Source organism: Octopus sinensis, unplaced genomic scaffold (assembly GCF_006345805.1).
Source record: "Octopus sinensis unplaced genomic scaffold, ASM634580v1 Contig16398, whole genome shotgun sequence".
Classification (NCBI taxonomy): domain Eukaryota; kingdom Metazoa; phylum Mollusca; class Cephalopoda; order Octopoda; family Octopodidae; genus Octopus; species Octopus sinensis.
The window spans coordinates 1-24,173 of NW_021834320.1; the positions used below are offsets into that span (position 1 = coordinate 1).

Consider the following 24,173-nt stretch of genomic DNA (forward strand, 5'->3'; position numbering starts at 1 on the left):
TTATCTTATATATCTAATATATATATATATATATATATATATATATATATATATTTATATATTATATATCTATATATATATATATAGATATATATATATATATATATATATATCTATTATATTATATATCTATATATATATACTATATATATATAAATTTACATCTAATATACGATAACATTTTTCGAAAAGAAAATTCTATCAATGGCCAGCATATTAAAAAATACGTTTAAAGGTTTGTTTATTTATATTCTATATGTATATATGAAAAGAGAGAGTGAGGGAGGAAGAGACAAATAGGTAGATAGATAGATATTGATATACACACAGACACAGACACATATATATATATATAATATATATATATATATATATATATATCTATATATATTAATATATGAATTATTATATAAAATAAAATATTAGGGAATAAATCCAAACTTACAGGGAAAAATCAGATTTAGGATTGAATCCAATTTTATAGTAAAATATTTCTAATACTTTTAATACTTTTGATATATATTTGAAATAATATAATGAATTAATTTTATGTATTGGCTTAAGTTTTTCATTGTTTGATTTGCCTAATAGTGTTTTTATCTCTAATTCAATATGATATATATATATATATATATATATATATATATATATATATATATATTATATATATATTACTATATGTATATATATATATACACACACATATATATATATATATATATATATATATACACAACACATATCACAACACACATATATATATCTATATTTTCATATATATATATATATATCTATATATATATATACCCACAACACATATCACAAATACATAATACACACACACATATATGTACATATATACATGTATATATACGTGTGTGGTACAAATAGATATATTCTTTTATTCTTTTATTTTACTTATTTCAGTCATTTGACTGCGGCCAATTGACTTTGACCTAGTCAACTCCAGGACTTATTCTTTGTAAGCTTAGTACTTATTGTATTGGGCTCTTTTGATGAACTGCTAGGTCATGGGGGCATAAAGACACTAACATTGGTTGTCAAGTGATGGTGGGGGAGACAAACACAGACACAGAAACATACACACACACACATATATATGTGTAGATATATATATATATATGTATATAATATATATATATATATATATATAAATATTTGAAATTTACAGAAGCAGGTGTATTAGTTTGAGACTTGGGAATATGAGAAAGACTTCTATGTTTCGAGCCTATGCTCTTCAACAGAAAGGAATATGAGGAAATAAACAGAGAGAAAAAAAGTCTTGTGGATTTAGCAATCAATTATGGTGAGTGGTTGGAAAAAAATAATTTGACAGGAGAGCTAGGAATAAGTGGAGATAATAAAGTACTGTTGATCTCAAAAAGAATGCGCACATGCGTGTGTGTATGTGAGAGTGTGTAAGTGTTTGTGACTCTGATGTGTGGATAATGGTGTGTGGTGTGGGTGCTGGGAAATGGTCAGTGCTAGTGTTTGTGGAGTGGTGTAAGGTGGTGTGATGTGGTGTGGTGGTGTGACAATGTGGGGAGGTGGGTGAGGATGTGGGGTAAGAATGTGGGGGGTGGAGGTGTGGGGTAGGGTGGGTGCATGTAGGTGTGAGAAGTGTGGTGTGTGGATGGAGGGTGTATCAATGAAGAGAGAAGGTGGGAAGGAGTGAAGAGAGGAAGTAGGTGTCATAGCAAGAGAGGAGAGGTGGGTAGGAGTGAAAAGAGGAAGTAGGTATCAGATGAAGAGGGAAGGGAAGTTGAGCCCATGTGGTGCAAAGGAGCAAAGAGAGAAGATAAATTCCTGTTCATGGCAAAAGGAGGAGTCCGGATGGTCTCTGCAAAGACAATCTGAACACAGACAAATATTGTAATGAATGACTGGTAGAGCAGAAATGGCATGAGAGTGGGGAGTCATTGCTGAGTCTAATGTCTCGGAGGTGTTGCATGAACCAGTCAGCCAAGCAGCGTCTTGTTTGACCGATGTACAGAGAAGGGTAGAAAGAGCAGGAGATGCAGTAAATGACATAGCTAGAAGTTCAAATAAAGGAGTCAGTGATATGATAGGGATGATGATAGGTGACTGTGAAGATGGTGGTGTTGGAGAGGTAGGAGCAAGCGTGACCGTATGGGTGGGAGAAGAGGAATGAGCCAGGTTGGGAGGTGGAGTTAGGAAAGAAACTGTGGACCAGTCACATAGGTTGTGGACTCATTTGAAGGAGGGAAGGGGTTGGTTGAGGAAGATGTGCGAACTGGAGGAGTTGGACTGGAGTCGCTGAAAGGCTCGGAGAACAGTACATTGTAGGGGCAGGGTGAAGGGGTGGTAGGTGAGGGGAAACGGGAGACAGGCAATGGTGGGATGGGTGCAGGGAATATACGATGGGCTTATTTCAGTTGCTGTGTACCAAATCCACTCACAAGGCTTTGGTCAGCCCAAGGCTATAGTAGAAGACACTTGCCCAAGGTACTACACAGTGGGACTGTACCTGGAACCATGTGGTTGGGAAGCCTGTGCTTATATATATATTTGACATTGAATTTTTAAACTATCATAAAATCAAAAATAAAAATCTCACTAACATCTTTATAGCCACAGCTTTTGGATATTTCACAGAAATCAAAGCTGTCATGGTTTCCAGCATCTGTCATTTGACCACCAACAGAATCATGACAGCCATTGTTAATGATGACATGTTTCAGATTATCAGGTCCTCTCTGACCAATTGTACTTAATGCACCCATGTGCATAATAACAGCACCATCTCCATCGAGACAAAATACCTGTAAAGAGAAAAACATAGAACACATATATGTATACAAAGTCATTTATTTATTTTATTTTATAGAGCATTTAGTGAATAATAACATCGTTGGTTGCAGGTTCAATCCATAAGTTACACTTAGTAATTCTGAAAAGAAAGTGGCATAAAAGTGTTGTAATGAAAAGGCATTATATGTAAAGAATACATGGGAGAAAGAGGGTCACTTAAACATGGATTCAACCAAGGGACCAGCAAATCAAGTTGACAACAGTTTAATAAGATAAAATAAAGATATAAAGGCAAGAAAATCCCCTGGACCATCAGGAATCACTGCTGAGATGCTTAAAATATCTGGTACAGCAGGTTACCCACATGATCAACCATGTTGTGCAGGAAGGTGTCATACCTAAGAGTGGTGTTGCAGCATTATAGTTAACAATTACAAGGTTAAAGTAGATGCCTTTGAGGATATAGATTTATAACACAATTACAAAGAGAGAGAGAGAGAGAGAGAGAGAGATAGAGAAAGAGAGAGTTAGCCTAGATAAGATGCAGTTTGATTTTGTACCAGAGAAAATTACTATGGATGCTCTCTTCCTAGTAAGATAGCTGCATAAGTACATAACTCAAAGTAAGCGATTATACAAAACCTTCAAAAAGGTCCCTCATTCAGTGACCTGGAGCTTTCTAAGGAAGCAAGGAGTAGATGTATGGCTTGTGAGGTTAATAAAAAACATTTACAGAGATACTATCAGTAAAGTGAGAGTCAACAATAAGTATGGAGATGAATGTAGTGCGGAGGTAGGACATCAGGGTTTAGTTCTCAGTTCCCTCCTATTTATTTAAGTTCTCCAACCCATAACACAGAAGTTTAAGACTGGTTGCCTGTAGTAACTCATATATACTGATAACCTTGTTATGGTAGCCGAATTTGTAGTGGAATTGAAAAAGAAATTTTGGGTGCAGAAGCAGAACCTAGAATCACAGCACTTTAAAGTTAATTAGGCAAAGACCAGAGTTTAACCAAGTGGGAAAACAGACAGGTCCCTACTCTAAGCAGGGAAATGAGTTTTCTTCATATGTAGACAAGGAGTAGGTAGAAATTCCATACAGTGTACCAAATGCAAATTTAGGACACACAAGAAATGCAGTGATATCTTAAGTTAACAAAGTAGACTTTGTTTATGATAGATGCTCAGGTGCAATAAACACTAAGAACACATAAGAAATAGTCTTTCTCAATTGCCCAAAAAGATCCCAGGAAGTAATAGAAAACTGTTACCATGGTGACCAAATTAGCAGTGGTGGAGATTGCTCTGAAAATATAGCTACTAGAATATGAACAGGCTGGAGGAAGTTCATAGAGCTTTTACATCAGTAAGTAACAAAAGGTTTCTATTTAAGAGAGAAAGGCAGATTACATGATGCTTGTGTATGAACTGCTATGCTACATGGTAATGAGACATGAGACCTTATTACAGAGGACTTCCAAAAACTAAAAAGAAATGAAGCTAGCATGCTCCAATGGATGTGCAATGTAGGTGTGCATGAATAACATAAGGCAAATGTGTTGAGAGCAAAATTGGGCAAAAGTGAGGGATCAGATGAAGTGGGCAAAAAAGACATATGCTGTGTATCAATGAAGACAGCTCTATAAAGAAACTGCCAGTCATTTAATGTGTATGGAGCTTGGGGAAGAGGTAGGCTCAGGAGATTTGGGACAAAGTAGGGAAAGCTGATCTTTGAACCTTATGGAAGAGATGATAAAGGACTGAAATGACTAGTGATATCAAGAACATAGGCTCATCTTGGCAAAACTGAGGTTCTGAGGCACAACACACACGTGAATGATACAATAGAAACAGCTCTATAGAAAAAATTCTATAGTAAAAATTGCCAGAAGCTGATTTTTTGTTCTGGAAAAATCCCTTTATAGATGTATTGTGTTTTTTAATACAATATGTCAATAAAGGAATTTTTCCTGAGCAGAAACCACAGCTTCTGGTGATTTGACTACACATGAGCATTAAACATGTATTGAAAGAATTTTTACTATAGAGTTGCTTCTATTGCCTTATCTTTTAATTGTTTCAGTCATTTGTCTACAGCCATCCCAGGACACCACCTTGAAGAATTTTTAGTTGAATGAGTTGACCCTAGTACTTATTTTTTTTAAAGTCTAGTACTTAGTCTATCAAACTCTTTTGCAGAATTTCTATGTTATGGGGATGTAAACACACCAATATTGGTTGTCAAGTGGTAGTAGAGGACAAACAGAGACACAACACACACACAAACTACAGGTTTCTCTCAGTTTCCATCTACTAATTTGGTCAACCCAAGGCTATAGTAGAAGACACTTGCTCAAGGTGTCATGCAGTGGGACCAAACCTAGAACCATGTGGATGGGAAGCAAACTTTTTACCACACAGCCACACCTGTGCCTACATACTATATGTATATAGTTCAGACTAGCTGATTCAAAATTGCTTTAGAAGTGACATGAGCATGTGACATTGATAAGCTGCAACAACAGCAATACTATCTGTCACCCTTGTGGGACTTCTAAGGTGATTTCATTTCACCTAGTTCTGAAGGATATTGTACCTTTTAGTACAATCCATCTATAAAGGGATTTTTCTTGGATGAAAATCATAGCTTCTAGTGGCATTTCAACTACACACATACATTAAGCATGTTGTATTGATAGAATTTATACACACATATATATATATTTTTGATATCATTAAAAGAAATAATTGTTTATTATGGACTTCTGGTAACACATGCACAATGATATACAGTAATCTCTTTTATACTGTCCTCAGCCAGAGTGAAATGTGCATGACAGGACTACAGTTTATACACAAAAGCAAACAAGAAGTAGCCTCTCATTTGAATTGCATGTTTGAATATTTCTGCAACTTCATTTGCAATTTGTGTGATATAAACCATAAAAAAATTTTCATTACTTTTTTATTACACATTTATCGATGTTAATAGTGGGTGTTTTCTTCCTGCTTTTTTAATACTAATAATATTTTGTTTTAAACTTGTTTCAGTTGCTGACAAAGTTTTGAGTTGAAACCTTTATGGTAGTAGGATTTACTCTTATTATTACAACTTATCATCATTGTTTTTTATTATTAGATGCATGTTCTGTTACCAACTGTTTTGCAATATTTCATCTTATAACTGTCTGCTTTAAATTTTGCATTTTCAACAGTTGCATGCTTTACTGGCATTCCACTAAGGACTAATATTTTAATATTAATTATATTAATAATAAAATTGCTCAAGGAGTCATAGGTAGTGCTGACAGGAGCAGTACATGTCAGAAAGTAAAAACTCAACAAGTAACACTTCAGTAAATACCACAACTTAGCAAGCACTAACAATTCACACACAGACACATCTATATACATTCACACATATATATATATACACACATATATACATACACACACATGCACACACACACGCACACGTGCATACATGTGCACACACACACATACTTCACTATGTTAGTACTTGCTAAGTGTGGCATTTGGTGAAATGTTACTTGTTAAGTTTTTACTGGCTGAGTTAGGGTGTAATCTGTTGACAGATGACTCTGACTTCTATGAGAGGATGATGAAAATGACAGCTCTGTATATACTGATCTTGGCTTAAAAGGATGACTACTGTTCTATAGCATGTTATAAAACTTTCACAATAGTATAGGTAGTTTGATATAAAATCAGTTAAAATTTAGAATATTTTCTTGCCATATAGTTAAACCAGAAGTGAAAGTTTATATTGAAATAAGATTTGTTATTTGCATTCATTTACATATCCTAGTCATGCATTTCATGCCTTGCATCCCTGCAGGAGTCCCAACAATTTTAAACAAACATACCTGCATGAAGAGCAATGTTCTAAATATATTATTCATTTATATTGATACGAGCAGGTCAGCAGGGACACTTCTATGACCTACTTTGCTTGGCTTGGAGACTGAAAGTCTACAATGTAAAGTTGTAGTTCTTTGTTCACGAAAGAGTGATGGCTTTTGGAAGGACCCCTACCCTTTTGCCGGTCAGGGAAGGGTCAGAGAAACTACCTTATAAAAAGGAGCTGTGAGTCTGTAAGTCAGTTCCAGCGGAGAGATTGAGGTAGTAACATGGCAGTCAGGATTTGGGATTCAAGGCAAGCAGTTGGCAGTTGGATTGTACAGCGAGTTAGTAATGGTTTGTTCTGCTGTGACAGAGAGAGATATACAGAGGATTAGGCAGCCAATAGAGATGAGCTACATTGTGAGGCATTGGCTGATGTAACGGTATGTGTTGTGAATTGTAACGTGAATTGTTGTATTGATATGTGAATTGAGTAATGAACATTGTTTATGTTGTTGATGGTTATAAAGAGAACTGTTAAAGAAAAAGAAAGACTCTGATATAGTCTTTAAAGACTGAAAAGAACTATGAACTGTATCGTTAATGTGAACTGTTGTGAATTGAACATTGATTTGTAACGTGAACTTATTTGTCTATGAACATTGTATATGCCTTTAATGTGATTTGAAACAGAACTATTGTCCCCGGACTGTATATTGTATCTGTATGTTTAAATGCTTTGATCTGTTGTATACCTGTTTCTTGACCTGTTGTTTTCTTTAAAGGCTGTTGTATCTTGATGTATTTTATGTAACAATTATAAAGTGTTATAAACTAGTAGGTTAAACGTAGCCAATTGCCTTCTTTGTGTCTCTCTTGATTGCCTCTGTGTCTCTTCTTGCGGCTGTTGTTGTAGTTGTTGTCTCTCTCTCCTCTCCGAGTTTCCATGGCGAACATTCGCTGATCGATCGGGCCTGTGTGAGGGATTCCGTAACAGCTTTCGTTCGGAGGTCCCCCCATAACAATATATATTTGGAAGTACAAATGGGGGGAAGTGTATCTAATGCATATAGTAGAGTTTACTCATTTAAAACTGATATATATATATTTATTTATATAATATTTGGATTAGGAATGGTACTGGAGTAAATGGGTAAGATATAACTCTGTTCCAAGTTCAAAACTGAATGGAAGACTAAAACTAAAATCTTCTATATATAATTCTTGAAGGGTTAACACAATAATATGATACTTACTTGTTTGTTAGGTTTCTGTAAAGCAATTCCAAGAGCAATTGCTGAAGCATGGCCCATAGAACCAACTGTGAGGAAGTCACGCTCATGACCCATATCTTTCTCGACTCTAAGATAAGAAATAGTTTTATGTTGACATCATTTATGCAGATATAATTACAATAACAGTCCTTTCTATTATAAGCACAAGCCTGAAATTTGGGGGAGGAGAATAGTTGATAATATTGAGCCCAGTATGCAACTGGTACTTATTTCATCAACCCTGAAAGGATGAAAGGCAAAGTCAATCTCGATGACATTTGAACCCAGAATGTAAAATCAGACAAAATGCCACTAAGCATTGTGCTTGGCATGCCAGCTCACCACCTACAATTATAATAATGATGTCAAAAATTTATGTGACATTAAAATATAAGTGAAGTCAGATAAGAGTTAACAAACAGTAATTAAATTTGAATTATAGATTCACTAGTACAAAGCTCATCTACTTTTAGCATATTAGTATCGGTTCAGAATTGAGATAATTTATGAAAAGGAAGCCTAGTTTGGGGGATGTTTTGACCCCAGTATGTTATAATAATTGTATGATGCTTGTGTATGAACTGCAATGCTACATGGTAATGAGACATGGGGCCTTAATGCAGACTTGCAAAAACTAAAAAGAAATGAAACTGGTATGTTCCAATGTGGTGAAAGCAAAACTGGACAAAAGAGGGGGATCAGGTGTAGTGGGCAAGAAAGATGTGTGATATGTATCAACGAAGACAGCTCTATAAAGAAACTGCCAGCCACTTAATATGTATGGAGCTTGGAGAATAGGAAGGCTCAGGAGATTTGGGACAAAGTAGAGAAAGCTTATCTTTGAACCTAATGGAAGAGATGACAAAGGACTGAGATGACTGGTGATATCAAATGCTCAAGAACACTGGCTCGTTTCGGCAAAACTAAAGTTCTGAAACCACAACACACATAAACTCATGCACACACACATCATTATCAACAATGTTGGCAGAATCATTAGCATGCCAGGCAAAATGCATGGTGGAATTTCGTCCATTTTTACCTTCTGGGTTCAAAAGTCGATTTTGCCTTTCATCCTTTCAGGGTTGATGAAATAGTATGTTATAAATGAGAGAATTTTTTGACTACATTATATGTGTTACTGTTTTAATACAATACAGATTAGACCCATTTGGATATATTATAGCTGTGACAGTCTTGTTTGTTACATATGTGTCACTGTTTGGTTATATTAAACATGTATTTAACAAATACCTGTCTTAACTCAAGATAATTGGGATAACAGTAAGAAAATGACTGACATTGAAACCTACAAACACCACTAACAAATAGAAAACATAAGCATAGCTCTCTCTCTCTCTCTCTTTCTCTCTCAACTATAATGTTGTAAGGTCCATGAATAACAAGAATTATATTTAATAACAGAAAGCTTCAATAATTTTACTTCCCATCTATTCACTTAAAGTCCAAGTCACTATGGTACATAGTCTCTTCTAAAATAGTTCTTTGTTGACCTTAAAAATGGGACTACAGCCATCATTTTAAACTTGTGCAATATACAATAAAAGTAGCCAAATTTACAGTATTAAAACCACCTGGTCAACAACTAGAACCATTGGATGTATAAAACTACTTACCTATACTCAAAGAGTTCCCTAGATAACATTCCTGTTGTACTGACTACAGCAACTTTACTGCCAATGTTATCGATGATAATCTTCATGGCTTCCTCACGAGTCAGTAAAAATCTAGATAAACAGAGGGAAAGATTTAAATTGATCTTGCTTAAATTTAAGGCTGCTTGTTAAATGGAAAACCATTTTCAACTGCTGACATACAAAACATATATAAGAGATTTTCATAAAAAGGTATTAATATAAAAACATTTTAAAAGAAGTAAGATGTTTAAAGATAATACTAAGATTAAGCATACACTTAACAGAACAGCATAGTATTGCATGAATGTGTAGTTATATACACTATGAACACATATATATAAATCATCATTATTTTATGTCTGTTTTTACATGCTGGCATGAATTAGATAATCTTCTTTGACACAATATCACACTATCCATTGCAGTAACCTCATCAGCCCTTTTATGAGAGCCAGCATCCTGATAGCAGACCCTCAACATCTCTTCAAACATTTTCCTTAATCTTCCTCTTCTACAGGTTCCTTCTATATGGGTTGTTTGATATTTCATCCAACTTATTTTGATTTGCCAAGCATAATACTAAAAGTTCTATTTTGCAGGAGTATCAGTATTAAATCAATATCTAACAATAATAAAATATTCAAAAATATTCAATGGTGTGATAAATTAAAAACAATAAATTTCACTCAAAGCCCAAAATTTGAAAGAGTAGATTAAATATGGAAGTATTAAAGGTAATATACTAATTATCTTCAAGTGAGTGCACATGGCCTAGTAGTTAGGGTGTCACAGTCATGATCACAAGATAGTGGTTTCAACCCCTACATTGCTCTGAGATCATTTTGATACTTGACATGTGGTACACTATGCACCAATTCAGGTTACGTTGATTTCATGAAGGAGTGAACTAATGTACAATGCATACATTTGACCACTATAAACATATCATTTGTGCAAGTCCTTCTGAAAAAAATTAAACACTCAATATGCTGTCCTCAACAGGAGAGTCTATCATCTTGAACTGAGTAAACTGTGGAAATTCATGAAGAAGAAACAAGAGTAAAGGAAGATTTAATTTTGACTTTCATGAATGTGGTGGTATACAGATACTTTGTATTTCATATAAGTGACTGAATTGATTACCAGTCTCTAGGCCAAAGTTTCAAGGGATCATATCATGGTCCAGATCACTGCTGTAGGTGATAAGGGTGACAGGTTATTTTTTAGTCGTACTTTAACACTTTTGTTACTAACCCGGCCAAAACCGGCTCTGGCTCTGTGGTAAAATGTCTTGTTTTCATAAGTTTTGAATTAAAATATTCCACCAAGCCTTAGACACAATTTATGTTCCAAACACTAGCTTAATGAAAACTAAGTTGTTTTACTAAATTCTTTGTTATATTTAAAATAATTGAAAGGAACACGGAGCATCTCAAACTAAATACAGTAACAAAAGAGTTAACTTGCAATACTGAGATTAAATGGTTTTATGGACAAAACCAGTGATAGACTGATATCTAGAAAAGGATATATCATTGAATTATTACCTTGAAATGTACAATAAACTCCACCACACAGCAATATTTTAGTACAAAAGCAGTAGAAAAAAAACAAATCTAATAGAAAACATGCCTTTTTGATCTTTGTAAACTTTATTTTCTCACTTTATTATAAATATTTTTCTGCAATGCTACTCTACATATTATACACAGCCAGACACTGGTTATATGGTAAAATAATAGGGAAATAAAAGGTAATAGTGTGAAACTACAAACATTTTTTAGTAGTAACATTTTACTACTATTACTAAAATGGAAAATCCAACTTTTCAAATAACTTAAAAGTAAAACAAAACAAAAAAATTAGATAAATCAAAGACAAACATACTCAGGAGCTTTTTTTCTCAATTTATAGGGAAGAAATGTTTGCCTCCTTACAAGCAAACAATAAGGACCTTTTGAACTTTCCATATAATGACGGGCAGTTTTTAAAGCCTAGAAAAAAGTTAATAAAATATCTTTCACATTTGTTTACACAGAAATCATATATTTTCTATTTCACATAAGAATTTAATTTGATAACTGAAATTCATCTAAGATTAAACATTTAAAAAATATTCATATCCAGAGAAAAGATTGTAATATACACTCAGGGCCTATGTGAGTGGAGTTCAGCCAATACATCAGCCTTGAGATCCAAGAAGTGACTATAAATTTCTGATGGGAAAGAAGTAGGGGCTTCTTAAATTAAAACAGCTCATGACATCATTCTGCTGCAGTTTTTTTTTATGAGTTATTCATTGTCAAATTCCTATCAACTAGAAATTCACTTGTTTCTTTTATCTTTTATCTTTTACTGGTTTCAGCCCAGGGCTGAAGTCATGCTGGTGCACCACCTGTAGTTACTCGGTGTTATTTCCAGTATTGTTTTTTTTAAGTGAAGTAGCAAGTTGGATGGAGCTGCTCTTCTTTGTGTCTCCTGCTGCAATGTGGTTTCATCTGGTATCTCAGATAGAAACCTGTCCAGACGTTCCTTAAAAACTTCTACATCAACAACATGTAGATCTCTAGGGTTACCTGGCAGGATTTGAACAACTGCAGGCCCTTGAAACCCAGACTATTGAAGTACTGTGTCCTTATTTTAGATGGGGAAGATGGGATCTTTGGTACAATGCAGTGCTGTCCAGTTTGGGGACTGGTATAGCTGTCAATTCCAAAACTGGGAGCTAAACCCTCCAAAATCTTCCAAATATATATCACCACATATCTCTCTCATCTCTCCAGGGAACAAAGACTCGGTTTCTTTAGCCTCTCTCAGTAGCCCATCTTTTGCATCAAGTCAATCTTCTTTGTGTATTGGCACTGGATTACTTCAACTTCCACAGTTTGTTTCACACTCTCTGTAGACCATAGTTGGGAGCAGTAGTCTAAGCGACTGAGAACAAAAGTCCTCCAGAGAAGTAGCAGGGCCTCCCTCTCCCTGGTTCTGAATGTCCTTAGAGTCCATCCAGCCACTTGCCTGCACAGTGTTGCCATCATGGTAATATGCACATAGAATGTTACATTGTTGCTCATGTGAACCCCCAGGTCATACACTGATTCTGACTCTGGGATTATATTACCTTCTGGTCCAATGTATACTGATTTTAGCCTGGTGTTGGGCCAATAGTGGAGTGCCTGAAATTTCATAGCATTGAACTGCATGCTATTTTTGTTAGCCCATTTGTATACTTCATTCAGGTCTTTATGCAGTTTTATGATGTCCTCTGGGTTCCTAACTGCCTGTGTCATCAGCACAACTGGTCAGATTGGTTGACTATACCATGGAGGGCATATCTGAGAGGGCCACCACAAAAGGTAGTGGCCCCAGTACAGTACCCAGTGGGACTCCACTGAGAATTGGTGTCTCTTCAGAGTGGGCACCACTGGCTACAACTGTCTGACTCATGCCCTTCAGAAAGTCATGCAGCCACTCTCCCAGTTTCCCAGTAATACCAAGGTTTTGCAGGTTGTGACATATCATGCCATGATCAACCTTGTTGAAGGCTTTGGCAAAGTTGAAGTATATCCCGTCTACAGCTGACTAGTTTACCTGTTGCTTCAGCACCAAGTCAAAGTGCTGCAGCATCTGTGTGAGGCAGCTCTTCTCTGGATGGAAGCCATGTTGTGTGTTTGTGAGAAGATTGTTTTCTTTTAGGAACGTGATCGGCCTTTTTCTGACAATGCATTCCATTGGCTTGCTAATGTGTGAAGTCTGCTCTGCTCTCTCCTTTATGGACAGGACATATTATACCCTTTTTTAGTATATTGGGAAGTTTAATACATGCAAGGAAACTCTGAAAAAGTATCTACAGTAGCTTTGCAAGAGCCTTTTTACATGTCTTTAAGAGAACAGCCAAGAGTCCATCTGGGCCCATTGCTGAGTTTGATCTCATCTCATCAATGGCCGATATTACATCCTCTTCCGTTATGTTGATGTAATGGATGGTTACCTTTTTCCAAATAGATTTGTTACATTGAAAAACTCCTCCAGCTTGTTTGTTTGCATATTAGTGGAGAAGTGAAAATGCTTCGGAATTGTTTATTTAATGCTTCACATATCTTCCCTGGATCTGCAGCTAGTGAACCATTCTTACCAAATAGTGGCGCTATATTACAGTGTACTGAGGCAGACTCCTTTGCCAACGTGTAGATGGCTTTAGGATTTGGGTTTTTATTTTAGAACTATTTTCACTTGGCTTTCGGCTGGCTTCTTCTTTTTCTACATTGCTACCATGGGAGGTGTTGGGACTGTGGTTGTTTGCACTTTTCTCATTTCGTTCCTTGTTGAGCTTTTTATCTTTGGTGTTGATGTTGTCACTGCTTCCTGTGTGAGGTTTCTCAAGGCAGTGTCATCATATTTTTGCCACTTTTGAAAATGATGTCCAGTACGAGCGATAAGATTGGATGAACTCATTCTTCTTCTGCTCTATTTGCACCATAGATCTGGAGAAACCATTTCTCTTCAGGGCAGCTGTAATAAAATTATTTGGTGAATTACCTTCTGCAATTTCTCAGGCATGCAGGAACAATCCTATCTTTGTAGACTTCCAATATCTCGTCATCATCCTTGTGGTATGTAGCTGTGGTTATGTGTGCAGTTGGTTTTTGAGTGCAAATATTGAAGAGAGCAGAGGTGTGATGGGTGAGCGAGTGGAGGGGAGCAAGAATAAGTTGGGTAAGAGAGGGGAGAAGAGCAAACTGTGGAGGGAAGAGACCAAAGGGGTGACGGGGGGAAATGTGAGGGGTCAGATAGGAAAGCTGAGGCAGGGAAGGGGACAGAGAAGGGATTGAGAGGGAGGCAAAGATGAGGGAAGAGTAGGTGTGCAGGGGAGAGGATGGGCAGGTAATGGTGGGGGAATGGATTGTAGGTGTGGGTGGATGGAGATAGGGGGATGAGAGTAAGTGGGAGTGAGAGAGAGAGAGAGAGAGAGAGACTAGATACACATTGATTCTAGTACAGAGAGAGAGAGAGAGGTGGATGAATCACTAGTGAGTGAGTGAGAATGTAAATATCTTGTAAATAAGAGCAAAGTAATGGAGAGAAAAGAAAGAGGAAATTACATTATATATATATATATATATATATATATATATATATATATATATATATATATACATACACCAGCCTGGTTTGTTTTTGTTTTGTATGCTCCTGAAAGAAAAGCGAATTATTCGAATACAAAAACACTCGCCAAACTTATAATCAAAATAAATGAATAGGTTAGTAGAAATCAAAAGCCAGTATTTATCAGGACCTTATTGGAAATATATACAAAGAAAAGAAATGTCATGCAAGTCAGAAACAAAATACAAAAAGAGAGGGTCTGTAACTTATAGCTTTCTTTTGGGACCTTTCGTTAATTTAATTATAGAAAGTGCACATATACTTATCTTATCTCGAATTTTTCTTAAAAGATAAAGTTGCGTATTGTGGTGGATCTTGTTTATCCATTATGATTACTCAGTTTTCATAATAATGTATTATAGAGATTAATTTATAATATTCTTATTATGGTTGAGTATTCTGGTTGAATTTGAAGTAAAAAGGAAATGTACATGTCTGTGCTCTAGGCGTAACAGCCAGGAACTGATGTGGCCTACTGGTGTGAAATGTTTCTTTTCCAACAGTCTAGTCTGTTGTGTGGATATGAAATAACAACAACAACAATAATGATTTCTTTTATTGGCCACAAAGGCTCAAGACATGGAGGATAATATCAAAGGATAATAATAATAATAATAATAATAATAATAACTACATAAACTGGAGACAGAAACACCCTGAAGTAAGACTACATAAACTGGAGACAGAAACACCCTGAAGTAAAATACAAACCTACATAAACTGGAGACAGAAACACCCTGAAGTAAGACCCTGCATAGACAGTAACAAACTTGCCAACGTCAGAAGAAACATTATGAAAAAAAAAATTACCGACTGAAGTAGAGATTGATCAAGTTAGACAAGCAGTAACGGATAGAATGAACGAAGCTGCAGCTAAAGAAGATAATACAGAGGAAATAATTATAGACCAGCCCAGAGCTGATAAAAACGAAGTAAGGATTGAAAGAGTTAGTATAAGTGAGAGACAAAGTGAAATACTCCCTGAACCAATCATAAACACTAAGACAGATGAACATCAAATAGATGAAGAAAGTCACACAAATATTGACCCGACAGAACTACATGAGTTAAAAAGTCAAATCATGATTCAATGGCTGAAAATTAAAGAAACCAGTATGGATGAACGTGATACACTCCCTAAAATCCGCAACTCTAACCAAAACATGAAAATAATTGGTAAAACCCGGCTTGCACTTAAGGATATAATTTCAGCTTATGATGTTGATATCACAGATCTCAACCACCTATACTATGCATCCGCGAAAATCTCAATGATCCTATGTGGTGAAAAGATTAGAAAACGGCAACATTTCCACAAAAAGCCTTCTTGGCAAGAGCGTTTGCAACAACAAATTAAACTATTTAGATCTGACATTGAATATTTGGAAAACCTTAAGGTTCATAAGACTACCAAACCTACAAAAACCCAAAAACTAATGAAAAAATATAATATGAAAACTATACTTGATATTGATGCCACCATAGAAACCATCAAGCAAAAGGTATCTGCTAAAGCTGCCCGCATAGCGAGGTATGAAAAGCATGTTAGATTCTTCAGGGACAACAACATGTTCAAAAATAACCCCAAAAATTTTTACAGGAAGATAGGAAAAACACCAGTTACTGTAAAGTCTGTACCATCAAAAGTAGAAGTGCAGGGATTTTGGAATAAAATTTGGGCAGAAGAAAAAACACACAGCGAAAAGGCCCCCTGGATTGATAGAATATTTAAAGAACTGGACTCCTTAGAAGAGCAAAAGTGGGAGGGTGTCAAGGTAGAAGATGTAAGATCTGCTCTCAGGAGGTCAAGCAAATGGAAGTCTCCAGGAAAGGATAAAATCCCTAACTTCTGGTTGAATGCCTTCCCAGAGAGCCATGAACTGCTAACAGAACTTTACAATGATGTTTTGTAACACCCTAGTAGGATGCCTCCTTGGCTAGTTAATGGGTTAACATTCCTGCTTCCAAAAAGTGAAGAAACAAATGAACCAAAAAACTATAGACCCATAACCTGCTTAACAACTATGTATAAAACACTAACATCTGTCCTGACGGAATATACCTATAGTTTTTTGACAGACAGCAGCATATTCCCTAATGAACAGAAAGGATGTAAACGTGGATCCTACGGTTGTAAAGATCAACTACTCATCAATAAGATGATCTTAGAAGATTGTCACAAATAACACAAAAACTTATCAATAGACTGGATAGACTATAAAAAGGCTTTTGATAGCCTACCACATAGCTGGATTAAGAAATGCCTAGAAATGTATAAGATAGCACCTGCTCTGCGAAACTTTTTGTCTGTAAGCATGAGATCATGGAGAACCACACTAACTTTGAACAGTGACAACGAATCTCTAAATGCTGGTGATGTAAAAATTTCATGTGGCATTTTCCAGGGTGACTCACTATCACCACTCCTCTTCTGTTTAGCCTTAATACCTCTCTCAAAACTGCTCAGTACGGGTATAAAATGTTTGATAAAAATATAAATCATCTCATTTACATGGAGGATTTAAAGCTCTTTGCAAAAAATGACCAACAACTCAAGGGCTTACTAGCAATTGTCAAACAATTCAGTGATGACATCAGAATGCAATTTGGCCTCGATAAGTGTGCAAAAGCTACCTTTATCAAAGGAAAAATGACAGAAACATCTAACGTTAACCTTGACCAGCAGAATGTCATAAAAGAATTAGACCCAGCGGAGAACTACAAGTATCTAGGAGTAATTGAAGGAGACGGAATAAGGCATTCAGAGATGAAGGAAAGGATCAGGAGAGAATGTTATCTCAGAGTAAGAGCAATACTCAAGATAGAGCTGAATGCGAGAAACAGGATCGAAGCGATCAATGCATTAGCCATACCAGTCGTGACTTACAGTTTCAATATCGTTAACTGGTCAATTACTGAAATATGTAATCTTGACAGAAAAATACGAAAACTGTTGACAATGCATAGAATGCACCACCCTAAGGCAGATACAGAACGACTTTATCTGGCAAGAAAAGAGGGAGGCCGTGGACTTTTACAACTGGCAATAACAATGAAGATTACTACAATTGGCCTAGACACCTACCTGAAAAACTCTGAGGACTGGATGTTAAAACTTGTCTCAAAACATGAAAACAAGAAAGCATCATACTCAGTAACAAAACAGGCAAAGGAATATCTAAGTGAATTCCGAATACAACAAATTTCGGAATTAGAGATAGACATACAAGAAACAGGCACAGAAAAAGCTAAGTGCATGAAAACCCGTGCTAAATCTGTGGCCTTAGATATTCTGAATGATAAATGGCAAGAAAAACCTCTCTATGGCAAATACCCAAAGAGAGTGAATAATGCAGATGTTGACAAAGCCCTGACCCATCAATGGCTAAAGGCCTCTGGCTTAAAATCTGAAACAGAGGGGTTTATCATAGCAGCTCAAGATCAATGTCTACCAACAAGAAACTACCAGGCCAACATATTAAAGATCAGCAGCAGTCCAACGTGTCGTGTATGCAAGCAACAAAATGAAACCATTGATCATGTGGTCTCCAAGTGCAGTCTTCTAGCACCTACAGAGTATCTCAACAGGCACGATAGGGCTGCACAATATATTCACTGGGTAATCTGCAAAAACCTGGATTTGCCCCATGAAAAAAACTGGTGGGAACACAAACCACCCCCAGTGCTTCAAAATGACTACATCTCACTCCTCTGGAACTTCACCATTCAAACTGACAGAAAGATAGATGCAAATAGGCCAGACATCATATTGAAAGACTTCAAACAAAGAACATGCCTCCTCATTGATATGACTGTCCCAATCGATATAAACGTATCTGTCAAGGCCTACCAAAAACTGAGCAAATATAAAGATCTTGAAATAGAAATCAGCAAAATGTGGAACCTGAAGACTAAAACAATACCTGTTGTCATAGGTGCCCTGGGAATGATAGCAAAAGGGTCTGATAGCTACCTAACTCAGATACCAGGAAACCCCAAAATGGCAGAAATTCAAAAGATAGTGCTCATGGGAACTGCTCATATCCTATGCAAAATACTTTCTATGTAATCTCAAGGTTTAAAACAAACATATTCTTTTTTTTTTTTTAGACATCCACCAGTACAACACAAAAGACAACCAAATATATGGCACACTAGGCATAACAACAACGTGAACTTTCAGCCTGTTGTCTCTTGAGGTCTCCGGGTGAGACTTAGAGCCAACTTGTACAAATATAAAGCAAAAGTCAAACATATAATAATAATAATAACAATAATGATAATGATTTCAAATTTTGGCCCAAGGCCATCAAGTCATGGGGACGGGGTAAGTTGATTACATCAATCCCAGTGCTCAACTGGCACTTGTTTTATTGGCCCTGAAAGGATGAAAGGCAAAGTTAACCTCGGTGGAATTTGAACTCAGAATATAGTGACAAGTGAAATACCACTAAGCATTTCATTCAGCATGCTAATGACTTTGCTAGCTCACCGCCTTAATAATAACAATGATAATAATAATAATAATAATAATAATAATAATAATAATAATAATGATAATAATAATAATAATAATAATAATTATAATAATAATAATAATAATGCATAGAATACACCACCCTAAGGCAGAACTGTTGACAATGCATAGAATGCACCACCCTGCCAAGAAAAGAGGGAGGTCGTGGACTTTTACAACTGGCATTAACAAGGAAGATTGCCACAATTGGCCATGACACCTACCTGAAAAACTCTGAGGACTGGATGTTAAAACTTGTCTCAAAACATGAAAACAAGAAAGCATCATACTCAGTAACAAAACAGACAAAGGAATATCTAAGTGAATTCCAAATGCAACAAATTCCAGAATTAGACATACGAGAAACAAGCACAGAAAAAAGTGCATGAAAACCCGTGCTAAAACTGCTGCCTTAGATATTCTGACTGATAAATGGCAAGAAAAACCTCTCAATGGCAAATACTCAAAGAGAGTGAATAATGCCAATGTTGACAAACCCCTTACCCATCAATAGCTAAAGGCCTCTGGCTTAAAATCTGAAACAGAAGGGTTTATCATAGCAGCCCAAGATCAATACCTACCTACAAGGAACTAACAGGCCAAAATATTAAAGAACGGCAGTAGCCCAACATGTGTATGTCAACAACAAAATGAAACCATTGATCATGTTGTCTACAAGTGCAGTCTTCTTGCACCTACAGAGTATCTCAACAGGCATGATAGAGCTGCACAATATATTCAAGCCTAGACTTGCCCCATGATAAAAACTGGTGGGAACACAAACCACCTCAAGTGCTTGAAAATGATCACATCTCACTCCTCTGGAACTTCACCATTCAAACTGACAGAAATATAGATGCAAATAGGCCAGACATCATATTGAAAGACTTCAGACAAAAATCATGCCTCCTCATTGATATGACTGTCCCAATCGATATAAACGTATCTGTCAAGGCCTACCAAAAACTGAGCAAGTGTAAAGATCTTGAAATAGAAATTAGCAAACTGTGGAACTGATAATGATAATGATAATGATGATAATGATGATAATAATAATAATAATAATAATAATAATAATAATAATAATAATAATAATAATGATAATAATAATAATGCATAGAATACACCACCCTAAGGCAGGTGCCCTTGGAATGATAGCAAAAGGGGCTGATTGCTACTTAGCTCAGATACCAGGAAACCCCCAAATGGCAGAAATTCAAAAGATAGTGCTCATGGGAACTGCTCATATCCTACACAAAATAATTTCTATGTAATCTCAAGATTTAAAACAAACATAATTTTCTTATGGTTTCTTAAATATTCTCTAGAACAACACTATGTACAAAACCAAACATACGGCACCCTAGGCATAACACCAACATGAACTTCCATCTTGTTGTCTCTTGAGGTCTTTGGGTGAGACTTGGAGCCAACTTGTACAAATGTAAAGCAAAAGTCAAACATAAAAAAAAAATATATAATAATAATAATAATAATAATAATCTTTACAAAAGGCACAAAGCCTAAAATTTTGGAGCAGGGGACCAGTCGATTATATTGACCCTAGTGTTTCACTGTTACTTAATTTATCAACCCTGAAAAGATGAAAGGCAAAGTTGATCTCTGTGGAATTTGAACTCAGAACATTAAGACAGATGAAATGCCGCTAAGCATTTTGCCTAGTATGCTAATGATTCTGCCACCTCACTGCCTTAATAATGATGATAATAATAATAATAATAATAATAATAATAATAATAATAATAATAATAATGATGATAATAATAATAATAACTAGCTGGATCCATGAAAATTCATGGAAAACATAAAAAAAATGTAAGCATCTATAAACAGTGTATTGGTGCCATGAAAAATGTTTGTATATTATGACCGTTCTGAGTTCAAATTCTGCTGAGATCGACTTTGCCTTTTATCCTTTCAGGGTCAATAAATTAAGTATCAATTGTGTACTGGGGTCAATCTCTCCACAAAAAATTCAGGCCGAGAAAAGTATATTGTGACAGTTACACAATATAGAAAGTAATGTAACACCAATGACTATATAATCCAACCAAAATATCTCAGTTACACAAACATAAATGGAATTGCTATTTAACCTTAAAATACATCATACATATTCAAAAAACCTTAATGTACAAATTGAAATGCAAAAGAACGAAATAATAAATGGATTTATGAATGAAAGTTTGGTAATTGCGTTTATTTCCACCACACAACATTTATTATTGCAAACATGTTTTGACACACACATACAAATATATTCATATATATATATATATATATCTCGAGTTGCAGCTGTAATTCAAAGGGGCCAGCCTTGTCATATTTTGTGTGAGACTGAATCTCCCTGAACTACATTAATGTTATGCATGTCTGTAGAGTACTCAGCCATTTGTGAGTTAATTTTATCCTTTATAATTAAACACAATGGCACAAAGTAAAAGAATGGAACTAATCACAATGATAATGAAGGAAAACACAGACAGGGAGTACTTGCAGCGAGTGAGAAAAATATTGGCTTCAAAGCTGAATGCCAGAATCATAATTTCGCCAATAAACTCGCACAGTCGCAGTAGTTCAGTATGGCATTGGAATCCTGAAGTAGACAGAGTAAGAGCCAAAGGAGATGGACAGGAAGTCAAGAAAGCTCCCAATGATGCATGGAGCCCATCGTCCATGTGCAGACACTGATCGCCTGTACATGAAGAGAGCAAATGGAGGAAGAGGACTGATAAGTGTGGAAAACTGCGTACATATTGAACTTGAGAGCTTAATGAGATACCTAGCCCAAAGTAAGGAAACCTTGCTAGTGTCAGTTAGGAATGAGGGAGTATTGAAAACAGAAAAAAAGGAAAAACAAAGGAAAAAAGGACATGGAGAAGAATTACACAACCATGGACTACACAATCAATTCCATGCAGCCACAACAGAAGTTGTTGGAAAACATAGATGGGATTGGCTGAAAAAAGGAACACTAAAAAAAGAGACTGAGAGCACTATACTGGCAGCATAAGATCAAGCTTTTGCCATGAACTGGAGGGTCAACCTTAGGATTGAGAAAGTGTCTCTGCTGTGCCACATCTGTAGTAGAGTGGATGAAACTATTGCTCATATCACAAACGAATGCCCTACAAGTTGAGGGGACATGATCAGGTAGTGAAAGAGTTATATTGGAAACAGTGCAAAAAGTTATGGTATGAGCACAAACTGCAGAGAGTGGCAGAGTCAGAAACTAGCAAAATCCTCTGGGATCTTCCAAGCCAAACACATAAGGTGCTAGAGCATAACAGACCAGACCTGGTGGTGGTTGACCAGATGCACCATATAGTTGATGTTGTGTGCCCCTTTGACCCATGAATAGTCAAGAAGGAAGGTGAAAAAATAGATAAATACAAAATGGCCTGGCTATGGAAAATGAAGAAGGTGAAGATAGTGCCAATTATTTTTGGGTCCTTAAGGACAGTATCAGAAGGCATCAAAAGGAATATAAAGGAAATTGGAATAGAGTGCCCAGAATAATCAGGAAAGTACTAGATAGCTGAAAAGAATGGATAGCATGGTACTGTAGGATACAGATAGCAAGCCCATTACACATGCAAGACTCCAGGAGTTTGAACAAAACCTGTGATAAAAAGAAAGTAATAAAAATAATAATAATAGTAATAAATATATAGAAATAGGCATACAGCTACAGAAAACAATGTTATTAGGGGCAACTAGGATACTTTGGAAGGTTCTTGGCATCTAAGGCAACTTGTTTTAGCTCGATGTTAGGATTCTTTTCTTTTCCAACAGTCTAATCTGTTGAGTGTATATGAATAATAATAATAATAATAATGATAATGATAATGATAATAATAATAATAATAAAACAACAATAATAATCATAATAATAATAATGATAATGATAATAATAATAATAATGATAATAATAATAATGATAATAATAATAATAATGATAATAATAATAATAATAATGATAATAATAATAATAATAATAATAAAGATGGTATAGGCACACACCAGAAAAGGTCACAGAAAACGAGAAAGCAACCATACTCTGGGATATGCCGATACACACAGATAGAGAAATTAAGGCCAACAGACCAGATATAGTTGTCAGAGATCATGAAGAAAAAAAATGCTTTCTAATTGATGTATCAATACCGGCAGATGACAACGTGTCTCTAAAAGAAATGGAGAAACTCTCAAAATACAAAGACCTGGAAATAGAGGTAACTAGAATGTGGAATCTGAAAACAGAAACAATTCCTATCATAGTAGGTGCATTAGGCATGATAAAAAAATATTCAGACAAATACATAACAAAAACACCAGGACTTACAAACACATATAACATACAGAAAATTGCACTACTAGGCACTGCACACATCCTACGCAGAACACTTTCCATACAATAACCATCAGAGCATCACAACAAATCACAGCACATACCCAAGGCACACAGAGCTGCGCTCGGTAGTGAAGTGAAAGCACGCTATAAAAATAAAACTACTGATTAATAATAATAATAATAATAATAATAATAATAATGATAAAAATCCCAGCAATGGTTGAGAAGCTCAGGACTCAAAGCAGAGACAGACGGATTCTTAATTGCAGCACAAGACCAAAGCCTCCCCACCAGAAATTACCAAAAACATGTAATGAAAAGAAATATAACAAGTAACTGCAGAATATGTGGAGATGGACAAGAAACAATAAATCATATTATCTCTGGCTGCCCAGTCCTGGCTAAGAAGGAATATATTCACAGACATGACAGAGTTGGAACCTACATACACTGGAAGCTATGTCAACATTATGGAATAACAACAGAAAAAAAGATGGTATAAGCACACACCAGAAAAGGTCACA

The 24,173-nt window shown here is 35.7% G+C and overlaps 1 protein-coding gene across 1 annotated transcript in view; it reads right to left on the reverse strand.

Moving 5' to 3' along the window:
* Positions 1-2,564: 2,564 nt before the first annotated feature.
* Positions 2,565-24,173, reverse strand: part of LOC115230803 (phosphonopyruvate decarboxylase) — a 42,665-nt gene continuing 21,056 nt past the window's right edge. The window contains exons 2-5 of the mRNA XM_029800930.2: positions 11,480-11,586; positions 9,572-9,682; positions 7,917-8,022; positions 2,565-2,804 (exon numbers count right to left, since the gene is read on the reverse strand). Of these exons, the coding sequence (XP_029656790.2) occupies positions 2,565-2,804; positions 7,917-8,022; positions 9,572-9,682; positions 11,480-11,586 (564 nt within the window). The remainder of the gene's footprint in view (positions 2,805-7,916; positions 8,023-9,571; positions 9,683-11,479; positions 11,587-24,173) is intronic.